The sequence below is a fragment of the Neolamprologus brichardi genome, chromosome 9, assembly GCF_056152115.1.
Source record: "Neolamprologus brichardi isolate AB-2024 chromosome 9, ASM5615211v1, whole genome shotgun sequence".
Taxonomy (NCBI): Eukaryota; Metazoa; Chordata; class Actinopteri; order Cichliformes; family Cichlidae; genus Neolamprologus; species Neolamprologus brichardi.
Genome location: NC_142112.1, coordinates 15,757,821 through 15,785,169, shown reverse-complemented (window position 1 = coordinate 15,785,169; position 27,349 = coordinate 15,757,821). Strand labels below are relative to the sequence as shown.

Below are 27,349 nucleotides of genomic sequence, written 5' to 3'. Positions count from 1 at the left end.
ATACAGTGCAACATGCTTAGAATTTTAGACTTACATGTCACTCTAATGAATTTACTCTTAGGCAGATTTGAAGCACTACATCATTAAATCACCGCTCAACGTGGACATGTTAGGGCACCGTAATGATATTAAACTCCATTTGTGAATAGCACTACTGAATGAAGGCACTAATTCCAAACGGTTTGTAAAAGATATTTGACTTTTTCCGACATCGCTCGCTGTCTTACCTCAAGTCTCCAGGCTAAAAATCCACCAATGTCACTGTTTCAGACATGCTTTTCTATGTTGCCTCGGTCACCTCAGTTAAACATGTTTTGTAAATGTTATTTTTGTGACTTTGGTTGCTGTTTTGTATTCTAAAGAAAGACCAAAAATAAAAACAAATATAAGAATAACCTGTGTTGTGCATGTCTTCTCACTGGGTGTGTTGGGGCAGCCAGAAATGATGACAAAATAAAGAAGAACATGAAGCAAAATATATGCTGGATGATTCAAACCGGTTTGAAAGGCAATATTTGGTATGACAATTTTTTTACGACCACATGACATGCCAAATTTTCAAGTAATGGCTCTTTGGGAATTTGTATTTTAAACCTGGAACTCAAAATATAAAGAAACAAGGGCCGACTCAGGACTTTTACACAGTTCTGATTATGATATTGTACTGTAGTCCCCATGGCTCTGTTCTTTATTACAGATTTTAGACATTTTATTCTTAAAGTTACTCATTGGTAATTGAGGTCAAGTCAAACAACTTTCTGTAACTTAATTTCATAAAACAAAATTTTAAGTATTATTATTGTTGTTGTTTGGAGAGAAGTAGTAGTGTAAACCACTGGCTGCTGGTTTACAGAGGATGGCGTCAAAGATTCCTACCTCAATTGGAAAACGAAGAAGAAGATTTCCCAGCTTGCAGTTCGGCGCGCGAATTTGGATTTTGTTATGGTCAAGCCGTAGCCTGTATGGCTCAAACATGGTACTGTACTGTTAAACGTTACTCTAACCATTTTTCTCTTTGGCACTTTATCCTAGTTTTTATTCTTTAGAAATGTCGGTGTAACTCTGAGTCTGTTTGCGGCTGTTTTCTCGTGAGCTCGTGTCATTAAGTCTAAACGTTGCATTTATTTCTTAATTGTAGTCTAAGTGGTTATTGGGAGAAGAAGCCAAAAGACAGAGGCGAAGTTTTATTAATGCTTGTTCTGAAATCCAATAAACAATAAGTAGTAAACACGTGAGTGTTGAGGGGGTGAAAGTTATTATTATTATTTAGCTAATTAGCACTAAGTTTATGCGCTCGTCTGCGCGCGCCATGTAGCAAAGCTAAAGTAGTCAAACGTTTAACTTCCCGTGCTTACATTGACAAGTGCGAATTAACATTAAGCAACACTAAAATGAGCTGAAAGAATGAATTTATTGTTGTGAGGCAAACGCGGAAACAAACACGGTTGATTTGCGTTGGCAGGAAGCGAGCAGAGAGACGCTTACAGATAGTTTTGGAAACGACAGGAGCAGCGGGACAGCCAAATCAGCTGATCGCTTTCAAGACTTGTGGAGGCAACTTGGAGAGTGTCACCAAAATGCACTTCAGGGTAACTGACAGTTTGATCTCACCACGTTCATGCTGGCTTTCATATCTATAATTTGAAGTTCAGAAGCTAAATGAAAACACATGTCGTCATTACACTTGTTGCTGTTTCTAGAATTGGAAGCAAAAGTAAGCAAGCTGAAAAAGGAACGTTGCCTGTGAGTATGTTGTGTCACTTTGCGTTTAATGAGAAGGACACTTGAGTCTTAGTAAGTTATGTATGAAGGGTAAAGTGATGTGTTTGTCCTCTACAGAGATGCGCAGAGGCTCGAAGTGTTTTACAGTCGAAACCAGCAGCTCAAGGAGCAAAATAAAAACCTGCAGGATGCCATGGCTCTCCTGGAGGAAAGGTAAATTACCCAAAGACGAATGCACGTGCACTCCACTGTTATTCCCTTTGTAGCAAATGCTTGTTTGTTTGTTTGGAATATATGTGTCTTGTTGAACCTCTGTTACATTTTAACTATAACTTAGGATGGGAGAGCTGCAATTTGGCACTGATGTGGGATTTCTAATTAACTGGAGCAACATGATACCAAAGACAAGAATAGCCTTTTCCGATTCATTGTATGGATGCTTCAGATTCCCCGCAGACTGAAAGTTAACAAGATTTAATGTGTTGCATTAAAACGGTGTGAAACATAAAGATTGCCAGCTGTGCTTTCCCTTTCCAGGCTTCGAGCAGCAGAGTGTGATCGATGCTCCATCTTAGAGGAGAACCTGAAAAACAGTCAGCGGCAGAATCTGCGTCTTATCGAGAAACTAAGTGAGTGTTTTCATTTCAGTGTCCAGCATCCATTAATAGCCTTCTCTGATGTGCATACACATATGCAGATGCAATCTTTCACAACAATAGTATATTATATAATATGACGAGTAATATACTAGAATAAATGTGAAAAAACCCTAAAATTTCTTTAAGATTCTCAGTTTGTTTAAGAACAGAGAAAAACATGTTCTTTGCAAACCTTTGTTCCTCAGAAAATGAAAGAAACCTGCTGGAGGATGAAAACAATAAGCTGCGAGCTGAGCTGCAAAAACTGAAGAGTTCTCGGTAAGCTGTGTTGCATTAATGTTTTTGTTCATGAGAAAAATATGAGAAATGTTTTAAAAAGTTAAAGCAATAACTTGAAGTACTTTGAAGTTCATCAGTATCTTGCATCATGGAGGAAGTTTGACTCTTTACAGACTTGCTTCAGTTCATTGAGGTCTGGATTTTGACTGGGCCACTGCACAACACCCCAACTCGTCTGTTTTTCAGCCATTCTGTTGAATGTAGATTTGCTGCTTTGATTCAGATCATTGTCTTGTTGCATGAGCCAGTTATTGCCAAGCTTTAGCCGTCAGACGGCTGACTTAGAATACTTTGGTATATATGGGAGTTCTTGGATGACTCAGACACATCAAATCATCACCACTCCACCACCGTGCTTTGTGGTGATGTATTTGGGTTTTGCCAAACACATCCCTCTGCATTATATGTACACCTCCTCAGTTTGGTCTCATCTGTTCCAGAGGTCTTGTGGTTTGTTTGTGAGCCTAAGCTGTGCCTTCATGTTCTTTTTAGAGAGAAGCAGCTTTCTCCTGAAAATAAGCCATCCCTGTTCATCGTTTTCTGACTGTGCTGTCATGAACTTTAACATTTACACACTGAGACCTGTAGAGTCTGAGATGTAACCCCCGCTTTCTTATTTTATTGTATTTCTTTTTACAGTTTCTGAGCATTGCACAGTCTACTCGTCAAGGTGTCTCTTGACATTGATACATCTGTCTCACAGAGACTGTTCTTCATTTGGTTAGATATTGTGAACGGGTTTTTCTTAGTCAATCATCCACTGCACTCATGTATGTCTTCAGTTGTCTTTCATGTGTTTTGGTGTTGCTGAGCCTGGTTTGTGCATTTATTCTTTTTACAAATGCAAGTTTATTCTACTGCTCCGATAGGTTTATTTTGTTTTTATGGCTTCTTCCGTTTGTGCCCAGATTTTAATTCATTCATTTTTTAACCTCATATTAAAAGTTCCAGTGAAAAGATACTTAGATTTTAAATATTTAAAATGGGGACTGTGTCATGACTCCTGCAAATAGCTGTAAACAGTGCAATACTTTTGTTAAACCTCTTGAATTAAAACTTCTATAGAAATGTGTATCACCTACATTGGTCAGACATTTCAGGAGTGAACAATACATTATCCCAAGCTGCTACTCAGTGTTGTTATTTTTATGTGTTTATAAGCTTTTTGGTGCTAACAGCCCCAGTTTCTTCTGTGGCCCCTTGGGAAAATAAATTTCCCTCCTACAGGAGGCTTGTAGGTTCAGTTTCGGTAAGTTTTAAAGTTTCAGTTTCCAGTGAAGCGCTACACGTGTGCTTTTCTTTTCAGGTCTGAATCCAAGGAGGCCTCACCCGCAGAACAGGAGGAGGGCGTTATTCCAGACTCCCCGATCTTGCCCAGCTCACTGCCTGTGGTAAACAGATTGAAGAAACAGAAAAATAACAACCAAATGAAGCGTGTGCGCTATGCAGAGGTGCCTCTACCACAGTCTAACAATTCGCTCTTCAATGGTCAGTCCTCTTTAAAGTAGCTTCCTCTTTTGTCACCTGTCTGAAGACACAAACCAGTTTTCTAATCTAAATTCTTTTTTTAAGAGCTGTACAAAGATCCTGAGGGTGCCACAAAGAATCCTGGAAGAGAAGAAGTGCTCGTCCCAAACACCTGTGAAATGGACGCGTCGCAGATCTCAAGTATGACTTCATCCATTATTGGTCTTCCGTAGATGCGATCGTGAGCGCCGTAAAGGTGTTGCTGTTAATATGTCTGTTTCCATTTTCAGACGATGTGACTGAAGATGAAGAAGAGGCAGCAGTTGCAGAAACTTGTGGCCTTGAACTTATTGAAAAGCAGCAGATGGTGTGTATAAGCAGGATTTGAAACAAATGATGATCTAATAAAAATGTAATGTGATCACGCTTTAATAAAAACGAATCTTAGGTGTGATCAAACAGATTAGCTCTCTTTCTCACCTTAGAATCTCAGGAAAGCCCCAAGCCAGCAAAGAAGCTTCGGCACTCTCTGGAAGCAGGACGTTCGTTTAAAGTAAGCATTGAGACATCATCTTCTGCTGTGGCAGACACCTCCATGTGGAAAAGAGAAAACAAATAACACTTCGGTGCTACAGTTATACTTGTTTCCCTCTTCAAGGCCTTGCTTCTCGTTCTCTTCATCCACACTGATGCACAGTCCAGACTCAACATCTAAAGGGTCCCCATCTCTTCTCCCACGCATCAAACGGTTTGCAGAAGGCGGCAGTGTTTGCAGGGCAAAACGGGTGAAGGAGGGAAGTCCAGAGGTACAGGAACGCAGTCACCGAGGACTCCAAGAAGATGCAGACAACCAGGAGGAAGGCGAACACCTACAGCGTGAACAGATCAGCCAGACTGCCATATCTGTGAGCAATCCAAGCATCAAGAAGGAGCAACTAGATAGGAAGGCAAGAGAAGGCAGTAACATCATTTTCAAATTTTAACCACGTTTAGTGTCCAGGCTGTTTAATTAAATGTAAGACAGAAATATAGAGTTTCAAGGTGCTTTTTATATCACACAGGTACAGTCAGGACATAATATGAGCACCAGCCAAAAGCCAAGCGCTTCTTGTAGCAGTCCTGCTTTCAAGAAGCCAAAAATGAAGGTTAAGCTGGATGCAGACGGGAAGAAAAGAAGCCCTCTGCAGGATGTGAATGCTTCACAAGGCCAGCGTGAAGCTAAAGACGGTGATTTCTCTTCAGCAAAGTCATTTGAAGGACATGCGGATATTTCTGATTGTTGTACAGTTTGAAATGCTCCTCAATAATATTCAGTTAACTTGAACGTGGCTGTGTGTTCCAGCCGATAGGAAGCACACAGTGGAGCCTACATGGAGCGTCGATCCCGCGCTCGCTCTGTCCATGTACGACAGCGAGTGGAAAGGAGACGAGGTATAGTCACGTGATCTGCTCTGCTGAACAACCTTCACCCTCAGCATGCACTGTACTGTAAGCTGGCTCGGGGCCTTTGGGCTTGACCATATTAGGAATATCCTCTCTTATTAACATCATCCAGACCTGGGAGTAGAAAAAACTGCCTGAAATGCGAGCGCTGAGGTCGATCTGAAGCCGGAGTTTTTATCTCACGGGGGCTACTTGTACATATACTGACCTCATTATTTTAAACTGTGTCCCTATTTAATGTGAGCGTTCATCATTTTAACATTATTTAAATTAAATCTATTCTTCTGGACACATCGTTGTTAGAGTCTAACACAGGTTTTGTGTGTTCCAGGAAATGGATGAGCGGCAGCATCATGTGGAGATGGCAGATACAGACTGCACCTGGGTCAGTCACAGCTTACTTCAGCTTCAAAGAGAGAAGGACCGAGACAGAGGAGACAGTGTGATCGGTGAATATACACGGCAACACTTTTTTCTAAAATCTTTAAAATATGCTGATTAAAACTGTTAGTAATCTCAACTGTCCCTACTTCAAGGACTCGGTGAAAAAGCAAATGACAGCTTGGATATGATGTTCGACACAACGGCTTACGGGGAGTACAAATCTTGCAACAGGTCACATCTAGAACAGAGCCAGCCCTGTGACGGTGATGATGATGAAGAGGAGGCCATTGGTGAGCTTTTAGATTAAAAGAAAATGTGTGCAATCTTGTCTAGATCAGTATTTTCAGATATCTATTTGTAAGGTAAACCCCTTTTTTTTGTTTGTTTGTTTTTTTTCCCCTAAATTCTCCAAATAAGGAGAAGATCCTCCTGAAGACAGTGCATGCCAGTCTAAAGCACGGTAAGAAACTGATCAACCTTTTCAGGTGTTTACCTGAAGATGATCATGTTTGCTGGTCACATTGTCAGTTGTCCATAACCTAGATCTGTCTCTGGATTAGACACCCAGCGTTTGCACATGTAGCAGTAGTTCGCAAAAAGGATGAGAGAAGAAAACTGAAGGGCACTACCTGCAAGGAATGTGAAATTGTAAGTATTCTAAGTACTTGAGTTTAATAAAACTGACACACTGCTAACACTGATCCTATTTTAAATAATTGTTTACCTGCAGTATTACGCCCATCTGCCAGAGGAGGAAAAACAGAAAAAGCTGTCTGCGTGCTCAAGGCATCGTTTCCTGTACGTTCCTCCATGCACACCTGAAAACTTCTGGGAAGTTGGATTCCCATCAACGCAAACGTGCATTGAGAGAGGTAATTTAACAGTTATGCACTGTAGATTAAAGCAGCAAGGGCAAAACATTTGAACCCATTTCTCAGCAGGACCATTCTTCATCCTGTCATGCTTTTAAGTGCACGAGAGAGGATTGTACTGTCTTTAATACGAAGACGTGTCCTCTGTCGTAGGTTACATCAAAGAAGAGAAGAATCCTGAGGCGCGCTTACGGAGGAGGCAGCCATTAAATGCTCTATTCTCACCGAAGCGAAACAAGGAGGAGAAATAAAAATGTCCATCTGTAAAAGAACTGATGCTGTGAAGAAGGTTGATGTTGTTTCCTTTCTCCCCTTCAGTCTTTCTGACTTGTGTTTTGTTTTTTAAATGTTTTTTGTGCGGCTAGTTTGGATGAATAAATAATTGTGTAGCTATGGAGTGTTGGGATTGTCACAGTTCATCTACAAATGACAAATAAGTAATAATATGCAAACCTTTAAATTCTGACCCAGTGCAGTAAGGACAGTTTGTACCAAACTTTTATTTGGTCAGGAGATCAGAGAATAAACAAAGTTATAAAATGAATGTAGAAAAATAGAATCTGCATCCCCAGTTAATAAAAAAAAAGTCATTTGAGGTGAACTCGTCTAAAGTGCTGAAATTCGTCACACGTGAGAATCCCTCTCCGAATAGATCAGCAGAGCCTCTCCGACGTGACTGACGACTACACTGCAATCAAAAACACATCAGGGCTTTCATCAAAAATCCAGCGTCACGAGCTTAACGTGCATTAAACTGGAAAACAAAAAGCATTAAAAGTTGGACATAAACCTGCAACTTTTTAAAACCACAACTGACAAGAATTCACGTACAAATGTTCACAAACATGTTAGAACAAATAAGACAGATGCAGAAATCTGAAGCATGGAAAATGAACATTTGTTTTTGTGCTGAAATGAGCTGGAAACAGAAAAGTTTGGTACCTACCACAAAAGAGACGAAGCATTAGAGTTCACAGAGAAAATAAATGGAGACAGGAGCATGGCAGTAACCTGACAGGACATAATCCAACAAGTAAATCGCATCAGTTCGACTTTGACGATCAACACGTGTGTGTGTGTGATGAACTGTGTGTTACATGAGTTTAACATATCTGAAGAGTGAAGTCACCTTAGATAAAAAGATCCAGACCCCAAAGTGTTCAAAGGACAGTCCGCTTTTTAGTTTGACTGTAGCCAACCGCAGCAAAAAGCCCAGCAGAGCGCTGTGAAGCGAGACACAACGAGTAAGAAGGACACAAACCTTCCTCTGTCCTATTACAGAACTGGAACAGGAATCCTCGTACATAAACACACTAAATATGCCGTTATTTAAAACTTTCTAACAAAGATCTACTTATTTTATAACCAAGTATAATTAGAACGGACTCTGAAGGCTTCAGTTTGATATGAACTCAAAGGACGACAGCTTGTTTTCACTGCTAACCAACACCGATGCAATCAATATTAGAGAAAACTGATGGTTTCACCTGGCACAGCAGCCGCAGTGAAATGTGTGCGACTGCAGGGACGGGAACTCCAAGGCACCCGTGAGGTCACCTGCACAGGGACAAGAGGCATAAATTTACATACACACATATATATATATATGAAAATGAGCTGGAGACAGTGGTAGTAACAGAAAGAGAGGAGGCAGAGCTGGAAGTGGAGGTTGAATATGTTAAACTAGCTCAGCAGAGTTACAGCTCAGGTTGAGCGGTTTGGAGAAAAGAGACAGTGGACAAATTGGACAAAGGAGTTTTTAAGGTGGAGATGCCAGGCAGGAGGAAAAGAGGAAGACCTCAGAGGAGATCCATGGATGTAGTGAAAGAGGACATGCAGGGGGGTGGTGTGACAGAGGTGGAGGGTCTGCTGTGCTGGCTCCTAAAGAAGTTGAAGAGGAGCTGCAAAATGAGCAATAACAGAAGTTTTTGTGAGAATATTTGCAGAATCTGTGCGAGGTCAGTCGTACCTGTCGGGTGAGCAGCAACAGCCAGCAGCAGCACACTGTTGTTCAAAGGGGGGAAGCTGTAATTAGGCACTGATAATATCTAAATCTGATTAACGTGAAAGGTTAAAGTTTTGAAATGAATCCGACTGAATAACTTAGACATCACTATCCCGTATATCAACCCTTAATTTTAAGACTTATGAATGGCAGTCGAATAAGGAAACTAAAAAGCTTTTTTGGATCATGTCTAACGCATCAACACTTGGGTTTATCACAATTCTTTACACGTAGTTTAAGTAAATTAATACTCTCACGTTAGAAGATTGAAGGTTCAGCCTCAGATCAAACAATTTAGACTTGAATCTTACCTGAACAGGTAGTTAATGCACTGCTGCTCAAGATCACTGCAATCAAATCACAAAAGCAGCGACTTCAGCCTCTGATGTGCAGCAGAGCAAGCTGAAGCTGAGAAACTGCACCGCATGCTAGACTAGGAAGGCGCTCGTGTGCGCCCATCAAAGGCTTTCACTCACCTCAGGCTGGCGGACTTGTGGTGAACTTGAAAGACCCTATATGCACCTGCAAAACAGTGTTGTTGTTTCAATTTCTGCTGCTGTTGCAGCCGTTTATTGCTATTAAAAGATTTAAGCCTTAGGGCAAAATCGACTCTCAGCTCAAACACAACATCACCTCAAACCCTCGGCCTTATCAAGGCTCAGACATCTTCATGGTCATTCTTCTCACAGTTAAAAGTGTTTGCTTTTTTAAAATCATATTACGATATTAGACTTACCAACACAGGCGAGATGGCAGACGGCCCACAGGTAACCGCTGTGGTCAACCTGCAAGGCAAGGACACATGCTAACTAACTTGATCTACGGCACCGGCAATAAGGAAGCCAGGACTGTTAATTACCTGAGGGTCACAAAAGGGAAGGTTGATGGCTGAAAGCAGCATGAGGCATAAGCTGGAAGAGAAGGAGGGACGTTTACAGTCAGGCTGTTGAGTGAAATGTGTGAATCTCTTTTTAAAAAAATAATAAAAAACATCCATACCTGATAAATTTCAGCCACTGTGTCTTCTGCTAAAAAACAGAGAGAGCACACATGCTGATTTTCTGCTATTTGCTTCCAATGAACACGATTAGGAGCAGGAGTGTGAAGCACATGACTGAACGGATCAGTTTACAGCAGGCGGTGAGCGCACTTACCTCTCTGCGGATGACCTTGAAGATCACGTAGCTAAAGGGATGAGAGCAGTTCTGAAGAGTGAAGAAGAAGGGAATGTCCTGCGTGGAGGAGACACACTTATAACAAGATTGTCACAGTAGCAAGAAAAATCAGCACATGAATGCAAAGGGAATGCTGCATTCATGTGCTATTAAGTTATTTTAAGTGAACTGTGCACTTACTAAACGTGATAATGCCCGGGAACCAGCGTAAATGTTCCCCACAAATAGGAGGGAGCCCGGAAGCCAGGACAGAGCCGCAGATCTGTAATGCAATATTAGAGCACGTGGATTGTGTGGAAATCTCCCACGCAGAAGAATAATATCAAACCCAGCAGAAAGCAGTGCGGTGACAGTACCTGGTGATGCGGTTTATTTCCACCCATCCCAGCTTTCCAGACACTACAAGCAGGATAGCTCCAATAAATGTCTGCCATCTGGAAATGTGCAGTTTGGTGTGTTAGTGAGAACAAACACAAGGTTATTCAGGTATCACACAACAGGGTGCATAATTAAACTAATGAATAATTCCTTTTACTTCTTTAGATTTATTGAAATGTATTCTACTCAAAGAAGAGTCACTTCACTAGATACATATTCAATATTTATTTTCAGTTACTCACCCTTGAAATAAGGTTGGATAGGTGAAGTTTAACACTGACAGGACAAACTACAAAAAAAGAGAAGACAGTGAACTCATTTCATATGCAGGCAGTGTGGTATTAATCATTTCCCTAGAGATGCTTCATTACTCCCGCCAAAACCCATTGAAAAGTCTGCCAATTAGGTTTGTACAGGTGTCTCTATAAATCTGTACGGGACACAACACGACTCCAACTATGTGATATAATCGAGTTTTCAATTCGGCATAACTGTGGATCCTATTCACACTTCCTGCACTTATTTCTACTCCCTGATACCAAGCGCTAATATTACCCTTTACAGAGCTATTGTCTGGATGGATTCACCTGGGATTACTCAAAGCATCTCCGCGGAATCTCTAAATCAGTAACCTCCTTTTCAAACTAAAATTTTTGACTCGTATCCTCGCTAGTACCTACCTTGTTCGTGAAATATGACACAACAAAAACAAGGCTAAAAGCGAGGCCGGTGACGTGTCTCCTCCACTGCATGATGGTCTGCAGACACGCTGCAGCTGGGACATGATGAGAAGTACCAACAAAAATAATAAAGCTTTTAATACAGCGGCTCCTTTTTCAAACTGAAGACCTCTCAGGATCGGAAACTTCCCTCACTGTCACCACGCATGACGCGTCAAGACTCAGGCACACCGAGATCGTCTATGCATGGACAGATCGTTCACTGCGCTGTCTGCGTGTCCCACACACAGCAAGTGTACCACCACATGTACACTGATAAGATACTATTGTTTATTTGTTCTGGCCTTTTTTAATCATTGCATTTGGATTTGGGATAAATTCTATTTTGTGTGTATCTTACTTTGTCCTTATTTTGCAATCGGTCTGATTGTGGCAGGAAAGACGGTGCATGCTGTACGTTGATTGTTTTGGTTTGAGGGTGTGACCTGGATGATGACAGTCTCTGGTGATGTGCTGTGCTCTTTTTTAGCGGTTTTGTGTAATCCACTAATTTAACTTTTAACCAATTTTCAGTGCATTTGTTTCTTGGTTTTCTGATTCAAATTAAAAAAATAATCAAAACTCCCACTATTATAGCAGTGAAAGTTAAATTACTCTTTTTGTGGTTAAAATTACAAAATATTTGTACCGACAAAACAAACATATTCAATTTTATTTATAGGGCACTGATGCAGACGCAGTGTTGGTCCTTGAACGTGCCAGCAGAGTGACGTCTCCCTCCGCTGCTCTGTGCAGACCGCTCACAGTCTGTCTTGGAGTGGGTCACGTGGTTTCCACCAAGTTTCCGTGTTTACAGAGCTCGGGCTGTTGTGGCTTGTCGGTATTGAGTTTCTGAAGAGGATGCTGTGCGGTCATGGCGTTTTTTCGGGCGCAGGAACGAACTAAAGAAAGGTTGGTGTTCTTTCACCTTCTGTTAGCGGATGGTTATTTCCCTGCGTGGTTTTGTTGGGAGCTGAGCGGCAGCAGCGGGCTGTTTTTCCCGACTGTGGCCGCGTGTCATTGCAGCGTGAGGCAGGGCTGCTTAGCTAATGAGGCAGAGCTCCACTGTCAGCTGGGGGATGCGGTCTTATTATTGAAGTGGGCTCTGGTCTGCGGTGCAGACCGGCTACTTTTACCCAGAAGGTCCCGTGTCTAGAGGACAGTAAAACAAAATGACGCTTAAGTGAGAGTGTGGAGGATATAAAAGACTGTGACAGAGCTTTAAACTAAAGCAGCTGCTTTTTCCAGCAGCCCTCCAATTCTGAGCAGCCTAATGGAAGCGGCAGACCTTAGCACATGATCTATGCTTCAAACTGACCACCAGAGTGAGCTCTTAAAAGGTTTGCGTGGTCCCAGTCTACAGCAGGGCATTGTATTTCCACAGTGCACTTTGATACACAGCATGCTGAGCAGGAAAAGGATGAGGTCACCTCTGAACAATACAGGATGAACAGTTTCTTCAGCGAGTGTGAAGAAGTGCTTTGTACGCACTGGTGACTCATTAGAGCCTTTCTGATACTGGAGTTTTGGACCTCAAGCTACCACAGGCCTCTGCTTCTAATGTGTTATGTTCGGTCAGGGAAATGAATACAAACAATTACATCAGCCAGGATCCAATTTCATCAAAATAAACTGGCTTTTGACAGTCTGGTTAACATAGAAAGCATTCTTCTGTACTTAACAAAAGTCAGGTAGGATGTGGCAATTTAAATCATGTTCAGTGACACTAAGGAGACCAAAGTGTGCCAAGGAAATATCCCCCTAAACCAGGGGTGTCGGACTCCAGGCCTCGGGGGCCGGTGTCCTGCAGGTTTTAGATCTCACCCTGGGTCAACACACCTGAATAAAATGATTAGCTAATTACCAGGCCTCTGGAGAACTTCAAGACATGTTGAGGAGGTCATTTAGCCATTTAAATCAGCTGTGTTGGATCAAGGACACATCTAAAACCTGCAGGACACCGGCCCTCGAGGCCTGGAGTTTGACATATGTGCCCTAAACCATTGCACCACCTGCAGCAGACTAAACTATTCATACAAGCAGACAAGCATTCATCCATTCATGGAGATTTTGCAGTAAATTGTAGCCTCAGTTTCCTGTTCTTAGTTGACAGGAGTGGCACCCAGTGTGGTCTTCTGCTTCAAGGTGTGGCGTGCTGTGTGTTCAGAGATGCTCTTCTGCACACCTTGGTTGTAATGAGCAGTCATTTGCATTATTGTTGCCTTCACATCAGCTCAGAGCAGTTTGACCATTCTCCCCTGACCTCTGGCATCAACTAGGCATTATCAGCCAGAGAACTGCTGCTCACTGGATAGTTTGTCTTTTTCAGACCATTATCTGCAAACCCTGCAGATGTTTCTAGATTGGGGCAGATGCCAGGAGAGTAAATGAGGTCATTTGGCACCAACAATCATGCAGCGCTCAAAGTCGCTCTTTTTCTCCCGTTGCCATGCTCAGTTTGAACTTGAGCAGATAGTCGTGACCATGTCCTCGTCCACCAAATTGCTGAAATGGGATTTGTTAATTAGACATTTGTGTTAACGAGCAGTAAACAGGTGTACCTAACAAAGTGGCCACTGAATTTAAGCAAATCACTTCCTTTTTTAGTGACATATCCTTCTGCCTAATCTGATAACTTTTGCTTTCAACAAGCAGCAGTTCCACATAAAACCTTTCAATACCCTTTGTCGGGTTTGTTAAAGCTGCGTATGTAGAAGACTGAGCTGCACCGGACTGACTCTTTCTAGTTCCTGTAGGTCCAATTACCAAGCTGATGTTTTTGAGATGTCTTTATTGGTTTTGTTGTGAAATATCAGTTGGAATATATATATATGTGTATATAAACTAAAACATTGCTCTGGCATGAAGTAGCTTCTTAAATATGTCAGCAGTTAACTCCTTTCAATACTTTTAAACATGTTAATGCAAATTCAGCAAAGGAAGTGTATGCCACGGTTTCTAAATCCACATTACTGCTCACAGTGGTTTAATGGATTGATTGTCAGTGCAGCAGAAATATTACACACTTAAGCTGCAACATTGCTCACAGCTGAATAATCAACTATGAGGCTCTCTCTCTCTCTTTTAGTGGTCACAATGCTAGCCTACAAAGTGACTTTATTTACATTTTCTTAGGTTATTTAATGTGTGTAATCCTGACAGAACACAACCATAAGGAAAGCTGTGCACATGATGCATCAGCACTGACCAGAATCTGCAGAAACTTGCTGATTCTAAGATTCTAAATGTTTAAAAAGTGCACCAAAGAAGGTTTTCAGCAGGATTCATCATTGCCTGGAGTCACACTTATGTGTTAAAGAGCCAAATTTTTCCCTTTATGTACATTAATAATGTGTGTTTACTGTTAACTTATTAATACAGTACTTTTTTTTTAAAAACCTGGTGATTTGACCCTTGTGTTTGCACACAGTCTAACCCCACCATTGCTCTGATGTTTTTTCAAGCAGCTCTTTGCTCCTTTCCAGGTTTTCCCTCTTGCTGCTGGATTTGGAGGAATATTATTTTGAACAGCACACCGCGTACCATGTGACAAGCACTTTAAAAAAGCAGAGGTAAGTTGGATAATTAAAGGCAACGCTTCATCAGCATCTAACACCTTAAATCACTGCACTATAGAAGTACTTTATAAGCTTGAGTACAAACCGTGCCATCACTTTCCTCTAAAATTACAAAAAGCAAAAGAAGTCTTACACTTTGAAATGCTTCTCTCTGTTTTTATTGGTGCTATCATGTACTCATGTTTGTTTAAAGCTTTTAGGGTTGATGGTAGTTGCTCTGCCTTCTGAGGAACAACTGTTCAAACACCATTTAGTTCTGTAATGAAGGCTTGTGTAAACTTTTTTTTTTGATCAAACATTGTGAACTTTTCAGTGATAATCATGTCCTGTTACCTACATACTGAAAAAGGAGTGAACAGTAAATACACAAAACACCACCTTTGCTTTCTTTGTCTCATTTTGAAGATTTCTGTCCTTCAGGCCATTTGGACAACATGTGTGCCATGTAGCTGTTTTCATTTGGTTTATATTTATCAAATATGTGATCGAGCTGTGGGGCTAACGCTGGCTCTAGGAAGTATGGTGTGGGCTGGATGTGAGTCAAATTCTGTTGTTTAGGCTAAACGTTTATTGCTATGTGGGACGACTTTACACTGTAGCTCTGCTCTGTAACATTAGCCTTGAGACCCATCAATTCAAAGAAAAAGTAATCTGTTGTTTGAATTCATTTCCGGTTTTGATTTTCCCCGATTGAAACGCAGCCGATTGGGAAAATCCGGGAAATAAAATTGATAGAGGTTGCTAGCCTGTAATTAGTATATTTCTCCTAACGTTTCAAGATTTTTTATTTTTTTTTATCAATGTCTATTGACTTTTTTGTGCAAAATATTTGTTCTTGTTTGTTTTACCGGGTTTTTGTGTGTTTTGTTTTGTTTTTTGGGGGTTGTTTTTTTTTTTTTTTTTGTTGTTTTGTTTTTTGGTGGGGTGGGCTAGCTATTACTTAACAAGCTAACATCAGCTGTTTTCTTTCCAGAAAAATCAGAGGTTCATTCAAGATTTGTTCCAAATCGATCATATTTGATCCAGAGGAGCTTGCAGAACCAATTATAAAGGTTTGTTTTTATAATATTCTTTAAAAAAACAAAAATAAAACTACAACCAATAAACATTGTGGTAATGCTGCTAGCTAAATTTTAAATTGTGAATTTTAACATTAAAAAATATACGTTGGTGTCACGAGGCCTGTCTTATCTTTGCTGGGAGATACAGTTACCATTATGTAGGCAGGCTGGATATAATGGAGACAGCCTTGTGTTGTACATTGTTTGTGTTTTTTGTGTACAAAATCTGTGAATGATGGATTTTGTAGTAACGCCACCACGTCTTTAATCATAACTGCTCACTCTGCCTTCAGATTCCTCTGCGAGATTGCAAGAAGATTGAGTTTGTGGAGGAAGAGAAGAACTCTTTTAACAAGTGAGCACAGTAATATCTTAGGCGTTGCATGTGCACGTCACATGCTCATCTTTACTCAGTTTGACAAACCGGTTTGGTTACTTGGAGTGCAAATGTAGCCCGGCTGTACTTGAAAAGCAATTTTGTAAGTAGCATCTGCAAATGATTGGGCTTCATGTGATTTTGAAAAATAAAAACGTGTTCACTACTACTTTGGATGCGGCACATGCTAATGGTGATTATTCTGTTTTATTAATCTTGAAAGTAATTATAGTTTTGATGTCATAATTCTTATTATTTACTATCTGATTTGTGCACATGCTCACAGACCCGGACCATCAGCCATATCTATTCTCTGCAAGCAGGTGAGTTATGGAGTTATTATAAACATGTTGCTCTTCAGAGAGGCACCAGCCCTCGCAGCTTTTTCTCTGTAATATGTGGTATTTGATTGTTCAGGTTGATCCTCTTTACTTTCATCGTGTCTTTTTTGTCTAAGTAAATCCACTCTTTCATTTTCAGGTGATATACATCAAAGAAAGCAACGTTATTGCGCCTTACAGAAATGAAAGGGTGGTGAGTCAGCTCAGCATGAGTGTCTTCTGTTGTGTAGTCACAGAGACTTGTTTGTGCTTCAAATCTGGAATGTCACTGTCTCACAATAACTGCTGCTGACTATTTCTTTTATTATGAAAGGGTGAAAACGGAAGGTAAAACTTTCTTACGATGAGTCAGAGCCCAATGATCACAGCCTCTGGACACATGTGCATTTGTTGGATCCATTTGAACACTATGCTATATAATGACCAGTGTAAAATTCTGGAATGATTGTCTAAAAACACTGAAGTACATTTTTAGGACAAGGTTACAGTGTGTCATTTTATTCAAAAGAAACTCTCTTCTGTTTTTGAATAAACTTGTCTGATCACAGGAAGAAAAGACGCTGACCTTTCAGTTAGAGTTCTGCAGTAAAACAGAGGATGTTGTCCAGACGTTACTTCAGGTATGTATGTCGCTGGTACAAAACAAAATACTGTGGGGGGGAGTTTTGTGTCACGTGTGCGTTGTGAGCTGCTTTCATTCCCTTTAAAATCTGTTAAATTTTGCAGCTCCACAGGGCCTCCTGTCTGGAAAAACTTGGAGACCAGACTGCAATGGTAAGTCGATCATTACTCTCAGTCCACAGTAAGCCTCGAAAGCACTGCCCCACTTCACACACTGACAAAAATCCACATCATAAAATCTAAATAAAGGTCCAATTTGTAGTGGCGTCATGCCACAACAGTGTGGTCCATCTCACATTTGTAGACCATTCCTCGAAACCCTGAAGATGAGGAAACGATGAAAAACAAATGCAATGAAACAGTGAAAGTCTGTTGCACTTCCTGTATTTGTCCCCTCTTACTCCTTCCTCTTTATGACCTTTAATTAGTTTAAAATTGTAAGTAACCAAAGACCAAACCCACGTTTTCCTTTATTTCTAGATTGCTGCCAATCTACAATCCCGAATGGCGAGGTCATCGTTTGACAAAAACTGGTATGTAGATGTCAGTCAGATGAGTATTTATATGCTTTTTCCTAACTTTATTTTTAAGCCTCATTGGGTTTGTGTTATGCGTGACTTAAACTTAATATAGTGATTATTATATAAGGTTTAGATGTACTAGAGCGTGCAGCCAGACAGGACTGTGGTGTTAATGTGCTGTGAAGCTTTCAGAGTGTTGCTGAAAACCCTCACATGGAGTGTGCAGTGGAGATGGTCATGCCTCTGGTGTGCAATCCAGGCCATGTCTGCGTAACAGATAAAAACCTCTACTTCCAGCCTCTCAATGGATATCCGGTGAGATGACAAAGCAGGCAGTGGGAATGGTGTTGGTGTGGCTGTTTGTTCAGATGCTGAACACCAGTAATGTTTCACAAACAAATGAATTGTAATTGGTGTGCACGTCCCCTCCCTTCAGGAAAATGTGATTCAGATAAAACTGCACAATGTCAGGAGAATCTACAAAAGACGGCTTGGTCTTAGACCCCTGGTGAGTCGCAAGTGCTACTAAAGGTAGCTTTAGTATCTTTCTTTACTGCAGTTTATTTGGGTGATCTCATGGGTTCATGTGTTTGGTCTCCCTGCTCAGGGTCTGGAGGTATTCTGTTCTGAGAATGACTTCTGTTCAGACATATACCTGAAGTTTTACAGCACGACCGACAGAGATGAAGTCTACTACTACATCGCAACTTTCCTGGGTGAGACGATACAAGCCTATTAATAAATGTCTGATTTATTTTATCACTTCTTTAAAATATATTTTGCTCTAAAAGCCTGAGTTTGTGGCCTCTGGCTGCTGTTTTCACACATGTGCTGTACTCCTGAGCTGTTTCTGTCAAGAATACACAACAAATTGCTTTAAAATCTCTTTAGGATCTTTTTCTTCTTTTGCTTTGTGTTGTTGGCTTTGTGTTCATACCTAAATCCTAAGAAAGATCGAACGTGTCCCCATTAGGATACGGATTTGTTGGTGTGTGGGACTCATACATGCACAAAAATTTGACCACACAACATGCAATTAATTTGCACAAATGCCTTTGATGCGCTGCACTGAGATGGGGGTGACTCTCAAAGCAGAGCCAATGAGAATGGATAAGGAATCAGAATTGTTAAACTCGTATCAATTCTCGTCCCTATTGTGAATCGAATAAATCTAAACCAAGTGGAGTTTTTCAGAAGTAACAACGTGTCTGTCTTGGACAATCTTCAATACAGAAATGTACCATGCTGCTTCCATTTGTGATACTTTGTTGATCATGCAGCAGTTCTGTCAGTAAATTATCAGAATCACGACTCACTTGTTTTGTTGAGATTTATTGAACAAATTGAATGAAAGTTAACCGACCAGCAGTAAAGATGCAGACGCGTACAGATAGCCCCAGTCTGTGCTGCGTGTTGAAAAGAGCATCTGCAGAAAATGTTTTCCTCAACATTGTGTAAAAACGATTAACAAGTGAATCCCTGTTTGCGTTTTACTGATCAATGATTACACGTGAAGGTGTGCAGCAGTGCACTCGCAGACATGGGTTTAAACCAGGGGTCCCCAATCCCAGTACACGAGGGCCGGTGTCCCTGCAGGTTTTAGATCTCACCCTGGGTCATCACACCTGAATCACATAATTAGTTCATTACCAGGCCTCTGGAGAACTTCAAGGCATGTTGAGGAGGTCATTTATCCATTTAAATCAGCTGTGTTGGATCAAGGACACATCTAAAACCTGCAGGGACACCGGCCCTCATGGACTGGGATTGGGGACCCCTGGTTTAAACAATACTGGATATAAGTGAGATCTAAATGTTCAAGGATTTAGGAGCAAACCGTGTGCCACTGTTAACCCTCAGCTACAGCCATCAAGTGATCACTAAATAGTCCAAAGCTGCAAGTAAACCTGGTTTCTGTGTGACGCAGAAGCAACTTATGTAAAAACTGCTGTTGTCTTTATAAAGCAGTGCCGCTGATGCTTCATTCTCGGTGATTAACTGAACCATGTAACTGTGCTGTTTTCCCCTTTCTCGCTCAGAAAACCACACGATAGAGCACACAGCAGAGAGTTACATGTTGCAGTGGCAGCGTGGTCATCTCAGCAACTACCAGTATCTCCTCCACCTCAACAACCTGGCTGACCGCAGCTGCAACGACCTCTCGCAGTACCCCGTCTTCCCCTGGGTCATCGCTGACTATACCAGCCCACGGTTAGGTGGGTCCGCAGACCTTTGCTGCTTTCTCCTGTCAGAGTGATGGTGGCTGAGATTTTGGGTCTTGCATCTTTGTAAAGATGCTGTATTTTCTCACTGTTGGGACTTCGCTTTGTTTCTCAGACATGACAAATGCTGCCACATTCAGAGACTTGAGCAAACCTGTGGGAGCCCTGAACAAAGAGCGACTGGACAGGCTCCTGGTGAGACGACTGCCTGATTGTACCGTGTTTGTTTTTGCTGACAAGTTCCTTATTAACCGCAGAGCTCTCCTCTTGTCCACAGGCTCGATACAGAGGCATGCCCGAACCTAGCTTCATGTACGGCAGCCATTACTCATCTCCAGGCTACGTCCTTTTTTACCTGGTCAGAGTTGGTATGTCACACAGTTAACATTACTTATCATCTACAAGACGTGTGGAACCAACAGATGTTATTTTTGTATGTTTTATAACCTGCTGGTCACCTAAGTGACAGTCAAAATATAACACTACAGTTAAAAGCACAACATTTTCAGTCTTCATCTTGACAGTTTGTAATGATGCTTGTTCAAGTCAAGCAGAAGTTCAAAGATCAGTCAAATGCAAAATTGTCACTGTAACTGTGACTCACATTGTGACTCACGGTCACATTTTGGTGACACATAATTCTGTTCTCCTGATTACATTGCTAATGCTTTTTGAAGTAACAGTAATGATATAATGATTTCTGATCTTTTAAATTCATTTGCTGTCCTCTAACTGCAGCTCCAGAGCACATGCTGTGTCTCCAGAATGGCCGCTATGACCACGCTGACCGAATGTTCAATAGGTAAATTATTTCCCCCGTTGTTTTAAACGTTATAATGGTAAAGTACAGAAATTTGCCAACTGGCTGATTTCTTTGTCATACTTGCATGTTTTAGATCAGGGTGTCAAACTCCAGGCCTCGAGGCCCGGTGTCCTGCAGGTTTTAGATCTCACTCTGGGTCAGCACACCTGAATCAAATGATTAGTTCATTTCCAGGCCTTCTGGAGAACACGTTGAGGAGGTCGTTTAGCCATTTAAATCAGCTGTGTTGGATCAAGGACACAGGTTTAGAGGGGTTTATTTTTGTTTCTTTGTTTGTTTTTTGAAAAATAACATTGTGATTATCTCTGAGACTTTACTCCAAGACAAAAGCTTAACTTTTTTTTTGAAAGGTTTGAGTCTCATTACATCTGATCTAAAACTAACACAGCATTTCATAAAGACAACACCGTGGCAACAGTCAGACACGGTGGTGGTACTTAAGCTCTCTACCAGAAACTGAAGGAGAATGTCCAGTCATCAGTTTGTGCTCTGAAGCTCAAGAGCACTTGGGCTATGATCTGAAACACACCAACAAGTCCCCCTCTGAATGGCTCACATTGTTCGAGATGCTCAGCGTGACCTTCATGCTCAAAAACCCCTCAAATGTGGCTGAATTAAAACAATTCTGCAAAGAAGAGCAAACCGAAGTTCCTCCACAGTGAAAGACTCGTTGCCAGTTGTCACAAAAGCTTGATTGTTGTTCTTGTTGCCAAACGTGGTAACCAGTTATTAGATTTATGGGGCAATTACTTCTTCCTCATTAATAATTATTTATGCATTTCTAAGGGACGATGTACAAAACAATTATTTCATGTGAGAACAACACTGAGAATTACCAGCTGACATTGGCGCAGGTTTAACTACAAGCTACTTTCAACTAGCTTTACCCCAGGCAGGTAAATGTAAACAGAGCTGAGAAGTTAAGCTCACCTTAACTCTGACTAAAATAGTGCTAATCAAAGAAGTTTGACACATAGATGTGCATTTATGTGTGCACACTGATCCAGTTTAATCTTGTGGGAGGAATGGATCCTGGATAGGTGTCCAGCCTATCACAGGGCAAACAGAGAGAAACACTCATTCATGCTCACATTTACATGCACTGTTGTACAGGAACAGCATGCAAACAGAGTTTGCAGTTTGTGAATACTGTGGAAACAAGTTTGAACACGTACAGTGTTTTGTGGTGAAGATGTGAATGTTGTATTTCACACTTTGAAGTCGTGTTTGGTGACGTTGTGGTTTCTTACAGCATAGGTGAGACGTGGAAAAACTGCTTGGAGGGAGCTACTGACTTCAAGGAGGTAAAGCTATTCGTCTATCATCTGGTGTTGATGCTGTTTCTGTCGAGGAATGTCTTTCTTGACATGTTGCTTTTCCTCGTATGTTTGCAGTTGATCCCAGAGTTTTATGGGACAGACCCCAGCTTCCTGGAAAACAGACTGAGTCTGGATTTGGGGAGACGGCAGAATGGAAGTTTAGTTGGTGATGTCGCTCTTCCACCGTGGGCCACAGGTGAACTTCCTGTCGACCGGCTGTCTGTGTGTCTCTGTAATATAAGGAGTCACGTGAAGAAGTAAGGTTTGCTGTTTCTTCCTCCAGATTCCAGTGATTTTCTTCAAAAGCACAAAGCCGCCCTGGAGAGTCAGTATGTGTCAGAACACCTTCATGAGTGGATTGACTTGGTGTTTGGCTTCAAGCAGAGGGGCAGTGAAGCTGTGGCGGCTCACAACGGTAACATAACCAACAGCTACTCTCAGTACAAGAGGCACGAAAGCATGCCAACGATTAATATTCATCTCATTGTTTTCCTTTCTAAGTGTTTCACCCACTGACGTATGAGGGCGGGATCGACTGTGACAGGTACAGAAAAGAAAATCCAACGAGAATATTTCCAAATGCTCATCCCGCCTCGTTGGCCTAACGTTTCCCCTCTGTCTGTTTGGCAAGCATTGAGGACACCGATCAGAGAATCGCCATGCTGACACAGATCCTGGAGTTTGGCCAGACGCCCAAACAGCTGTTCACCAGCCCTCACCCTCAGAGGATCACCCCGAGGTTTCAGAACATTACGCGAAGCTCGAGCATCAACTCACCCGACGCTGAACTATCTCCAGGTAACACCGCACAGCACGGGAAGTGTGTGAGAGCCCTGCAGCTGCAGAGCTTTCTCCTTCATTGTTCAGGCTTAAGTAGCTATTAACACGATGCAACGGCAGCTGTGAGAGCTGAGCAGTGTTTCTAAAGCCCACACAGTTATGTGCTTCACTACTTCTCTCTGGGAGGATGGTGCATGTCTCAGTGAGTGAAGCCAATCAACACAAACACAAGATTAAAAAGAGTCACAAAAAGATGAGTTATTAATTTAATTTTCTGGTTTTACTGAAGAAAATAAGAAAAAGAGTTTCATTTATGCACTTTCGGCTATATTAACGGCATTTTACTGTGTTTTGATATATAAAATGTTTTTCATAACCATAATAAGTTAACATGTAGGTCGGATCCCTGTGTTGTTTTGCAGCCTCTCAGGGCGAGGACTCGTCTTTCGAAGATCTCACCGAGGAGAGCAGGAAGTTGGCCTGGGCAAACATGGAAAGTCTGAAGCCCGTTTCCAGCCACAAGATCCATAAAGAGTGAGTCAGGAGCTGCTCGGTGGGCTGCAGTTACAGCAGAGTACAAATGTAACCACATACAGTAAAAGTGAAAGCCCTGCCTCAAAAATGAGGAAGTGAATTCAAAGAAAGCAGGTAGCAGGCAGCTGCAGGAGCTCCACACCCCTTCAGAAACTTAATACTAGTTTCAGGACTGCTTCCTTCAATAACAGACTGCTGTGTTATTCTAAACAAATTCTTCATTTCATGTGTTTTTTATATATACATGTATATTTATGTTTTTTAAGTAACTTTGTTTCTGCTGTATGTGCAGAGCTGTGACAGGCATTGCTGTGTCTCGAGGTGGATCTGCTGTTTTCTCCACATCTAAAGGTTTGGAAAATGTCTAGACTGAGAAGAAATGTAGACGACTCAGATCTACTTGGAAACTCATTTGTTTTCTCTTTAATTAAAAAGTTGTTGAGCTAAAAGGTTTAAGAGAATGATGAATTACGGTTTGCTCCGTTCTGTCAGTGCAGACGTGTTTCACACTGACCCCTCTCGCTCTTTATTACAGACTCGACACTTAAAATGTTTTCCAAAGAGCTGAAAGAGTTCCAGAGAAGCATGTCGTTCTCTAACATGGTACGCTCGCCCGTTCAGCATCTCCTTCCTCGGATCTCTTCTCCGAATCTGTTCCATTTCTCTGTAAACAGTAAACCGCTCGACTGTTTTTCAGGCCTTGTCATCGTGTTTGATACTGGCGGACAGTAAAACGGTGGTGTGCTCTTCGTGGGACAACAATGTGTACGGACTGTTTATTCATTATATTTAACGTGGTGGAGTTTTGACGGCTTCTCGCTGACCTGCACGCTCCTCTCTCCCAGGTATTTCTACTCCGTCCCGTATGGCAGGCGGCAGGATACGCTGATGGGTCACGATGACGCTGTCAGTAAAATGTGCTGGTTTGAGGACAAACTCTACACAGCATCCTGGGATTCCACTGTTAAGGTAAAGTATTGTCTCCATAACCCTTTTCAGACATGGGACATGTTACAGCGCTGGACTAATGAATTTACTGAAGGGAGAGAGCTATGCAGTATTTGTCATATGGACCAGATTGGACAGTACATCACATGATGTATAACACACGAGGTCCCTTTACTAATAAATAAGGAGGCAACATCGTAGACACATCAGACTCACACAAACGGTAAAATGATATCCTGAAAGCTTTCCCTGGACAGGAATGAGAATACTGTTATTGCATCGTAGCTCGCACTCGTGCTGTGATGACAGCTGAGAGTCCGGCCTGGTCAGGCTGCATGATGGCTTTTACGAAAAGGACTCCATGTCGGAGAGAGGATGAACCTTTAGCGTTGTTTTCTGTGTGACCTTCACAGGTGTGGGAATGCAACTCTGACAGCTTTTCCACTCACAAGAGATCCCAGTTTAATTTGCTGGGTGAGTTGGAACATGATGCTGGGGTGAGTGACAAAAGTGCAGCCACAGGTTTCATCAAGATCTTACAAACTTCATGTGGATTTAAATGTATCATAGTAACGCTGTGTGCATCTGTTATTGTTGGAAAAACTCTTGAAAATATGAACATTTTATTTTTAAAACACTGAGACATTTTAGCAGCGTTAAAAACATATTTAATAAAAGCATGTTTAATAAAAACATACTTAATAAAAGCATGTTTGGTCTCTAACATTCAAATTCAGGTGAACACGGTCAGTCTGAACCCAGCTGGGACTTTGCTGGTGTCTGGATGTAAAGATGGGACCGTCACCATCTGGGACACCAGCAGCCAAAGGACTCTGCAGCAGATCCACTGCCACAGTGGGACCATCCACCACACGGCCTTCAGTCCTGGTTTGTGTGAACGTGGAACTTTGAATTTTATGTTTAACATTTTAGGTGATCAGATCTGCTCGTGGAAGCTTTGAGTAAATAATTCCCTTAAGCTTAATGTTTGGCTCAGTACAGTTAAAGTGCATGTGGAGAGCACTTCTTCAGCTTTCTTTGAAGCGGCTGTTGGCTGCTCGATTCTTCTGTGTGAATCAAACAACTCTTTACTGCTGAGCAGGAAGAATTTCTGTTGAGAAATTACAACTCCCAGACTCATATGTATTATCCAAAGACATGTAACTGTTTATGTGTGTGATTATCCCGATTTTGCATTCTCAGATAGCCGACACGTTCTCAGTGTTGGAGCAGACTCCTGCATGAAGGTTATCGACGTCCAGACGGGAATGGTGATCTCCTCTGTGAAAGCTGAAGAGGAGCAGAGGTTTTCCTAGCAATCCAGAACTTTGTATTTCACTTGTTTCTTTGTGCTATGTTCAAAGCATTTAGCAGCATGTTTGTGTGTGCAGGTGTTTCTGCTGGGATGGAAACTGGGTGCTGTGTGGGGGCCAGTCTGGTGACCTCCTCCTGTGGGACCTTCTTACCAACACAGTTACCAAGAGGATCCCTGCACACTCAGGTAGAGCTCATCTTCAGTAATCATTGGGTGGAGTTTTTACCCCCGTTTTCAAACTTCTGCTGCTGCTTTGTTTATTGGCTGTAAAACCAGCAACAAGAAGGAAAGAAAATCTGCTACATTTGTGATTTATTTACTGCCAGTTGAACGAATTGGCAGGAATGAATAGACAAATTTACCAGGAACTTCTGCTAATTCATTGTCCTGAATGACCTTGAATCATAACATAAAGTTGTTAGTAAATAACAGAAAATGGTGGGCCGGATTGGAGCCTTTGCTGGTCGATTCTGGGCCCCAGGCCTTATGTTTGACACCCCTGTCTCTAAAGTATTGGTCAGATTTCTGTGAAACTTGCACAGAATAAAAAAAACACAGTTCACTAATTTCCACTAAATAGGTAATATTTGATTCAGAAGATGTCACTGGATGCTAATATGTTTGTGCCGCTAATGTAGTAAAACCTTAAAATGTACATGCGTTATAATAAATGTATCAATTAATAACAATATAGGCTAAGGAATATTATACATAAATCCATGTACACACAGGTGCTGTCACAGCCATGTGGATGAGTGAGCTGTGCACCACAGTGATCACAGGTGGAGAGGACCGACAGATGATCTTCTGGAAGCTCCAGAGTTAAAGTTCCACCTCTGTTGGGGAGATAAAAACTCCCAGTGCAATATCCTGGACAACACAGGCCAAGTATCCTGCTGACTGCCTTTGAAAGAGACTCACAAAGGACTTGAGACATGCTGAAAACATACTCTAAATGTGCAGCATCTCAGAGGAGTTGGCTCTGAACTGTTTTTAATCCAAAACCAAGCAACAGGCCACACGCGGTCGTCTTAGTTTTCATTGATGTCTGCATCTTGGGAGAAAATGTCTACTTACAGTTTCATGCATGAGAGACGGAAGCAGAAGTGTACGTGCCTGATTTTTCACTTCAGTTTTTAGCCTGTTATACATACATGTGGACTTTGCCTAAATTTATTAACTGTTAAACATCACGTAGCTAATCTCTTCCTAACCTCCCTCCACTGCTCCGTAAAGGATAAAGCAGGTGTAGTTGGTGGATGGATTGTACCTTGTTTTTAAATAAGCAATCATGTTTCAGTAGCTTTATGTGAATTTTAATTTTGCAGTGGATTTACAGTGTCTGTCAGAGCTTTATGGTGCTCAGGTTTTATTAATAAATCATGGTTGCCTCTAAAACGTCTCCTTTCTTTTGGCTTTTTCTTTTTTTAGGGGTCTCTGAGGATTTGATGAATGAGCTTGACTTATTCTGATTAAACAAACAGCACAGTGTACTTTTATTACACCAATCATCCTGTATTTTGCAATATTTCCACAACAAAAAAGAGTCAAAGTTTAGTAAATGCTCATGCTTTTGGATTTCATGTCAAGAGGAAAGACAACTTGAATCAATATATCAGAGGTATTTTGGTTATTTACAGTGTCAGTGATGTTTGTGGACATCCAACAAACACTGGAGCTAAACCCAGACTACCCAGTAACAAACAGAACCATTCCTATATTGATATTTGATACTCTTGGTCAAAATTCAAATAGACTACAAGTCCAGCAGCTCAGTTAACAGTTTAAAGGTCACTCAGCCAGTAGG

General features: G+C 41.5%; 3 protein-coding genes across 4 annotated transcripts; 2 read left to right on the top strand and 1 right to left on the bottom strand.

Moving 5' to 3' along the window:
- Positions 1-924: 924 nt before the first annotated feature.
- On the top strand, positions 925-7,251 carry rbbp8 (retinoblastoma binding protein 8). The gene is made up of 19 exons (XM_006806318.3): positions 925-976; positions 1,463-1,589; positions 1,701-1,743; positions 1,840-1,935; positions 2,260-2,351; positions 2,567-2,639; positions 3,967-4,148; positions 4,233-4,328; positions 4,418-4,494; positions 4,613-4,680; positions 4,786-5,074; positions 5,189-5,354; positions 5,470-5,558; positions 5,902-6,019; positions 6,107-6,244; positions 6,372-6,414; positions 6,515-6,602; positions 6,685-6,826; positions 6,980-7,251. The coding sequence occupies exons 1-19, from the start codon at positions 974-976 to the stop codon at positions 7,075-7,077; spliced, it is 2,028 nt and encodes a 675-aa protein (XP_006806381.2). The 5' UTR covers positions 925-973; the 3' UTR covers positions 7,078-7,251.
- A 61-nt stretch (positions 7,252-7,312) lies between these two features.
- On the bottom strand, positions 7,313-11,289 carry slc35d4 (solute carrier family 35 member D4). 2 transcript variants are annotated; one of them, XM_087845997.1, is made up of 15 exons: positions 11,065-11,289; positions 10,627-10,673; positions 10,363-10,440; positions 10,187-10,268; positions 9,986-10,063; positions 9,831-9,859; positions 9,691-9,742; positions 9,568-9,616; positions 9,308-9,353; positions 9,143-9,178; positions 8,796-8,830; positions 8,314-8,383; positions 7,956-8,049; positions 7,773-7,837; positions 7,313-7,514 (listed from the first exon to the last, which is right to left on the bottom strand). In XM_087845997.1, exons 1-15 carry the CDS (start codon positions 11,134-11,136, stop codon positions 7,451-7,453), a joined length of 897 nt encoding a protein of 298 aa, XP_087702123.1. In that variant the 5' UTR covers positions 11,137-11,289; the 3' UTR covers positions 7,313-7,450. The 2 variants fall into 2 exon arrangements, with proteins under 2 accessions (XP_087702123.1, XP_006806380.2); XM_006806317.2 differs by having other exon boundaries at positions 9,831-9,856.
- A 599-nt stretch (positions 11,290-11,888) lies between these two features.
- nsmaf (neutral sphingomyelinase (N-SMase) activation associated factor) lies at positions 11,889-26,929 on the top strand. Its single transcript, XM_087845996.1, has 31 exons — positions 11,889-12,015; positions 14,589-14,675; positions 15,655-15,733; positions 16,036-16,097; positions 16,405-16,441; positions 16,599-16,652; positions 17,008-17,079; positions 17,186-17,233; positions 17,561-17,613; positions 17,787-17,916; positions 18,038-18,109; positions 18,209-18,317; positions 19,641-19,817; positions 19,939-20,018; positions 20,101-20,191; positions 20,562-20,625; positions 21,899-21,950; positions 22,041-22,161; positions 22,249-22,380; positions 22,467-22,509; positions 22,597-22,763; positions 23,168-23,279; positions 23,572-23,630; positions 23,815-23,882; positions 23,977-24,044; positions 24,125-24,248; positions 24,641-24,724; positions 24,965-25,115; positions 25,431-25,533; positions 25,619-25,728; positions 26,274-26,929. The coding sequence occupies exons 1-31, from the start codon at positions 11,978-11,980 to the stop codon at positions 26,366-26,368; spliced, it is 2,742 nt and encodes a 913-aa protein (XP_087702122.1). The 5' UTR covers positions 11,889-11,977; the 3' UTR covers positions 26,369-26,929.
- The last annotated feature ends 420 nt before the right edge of the window (positions 26,930-27,349 follow it).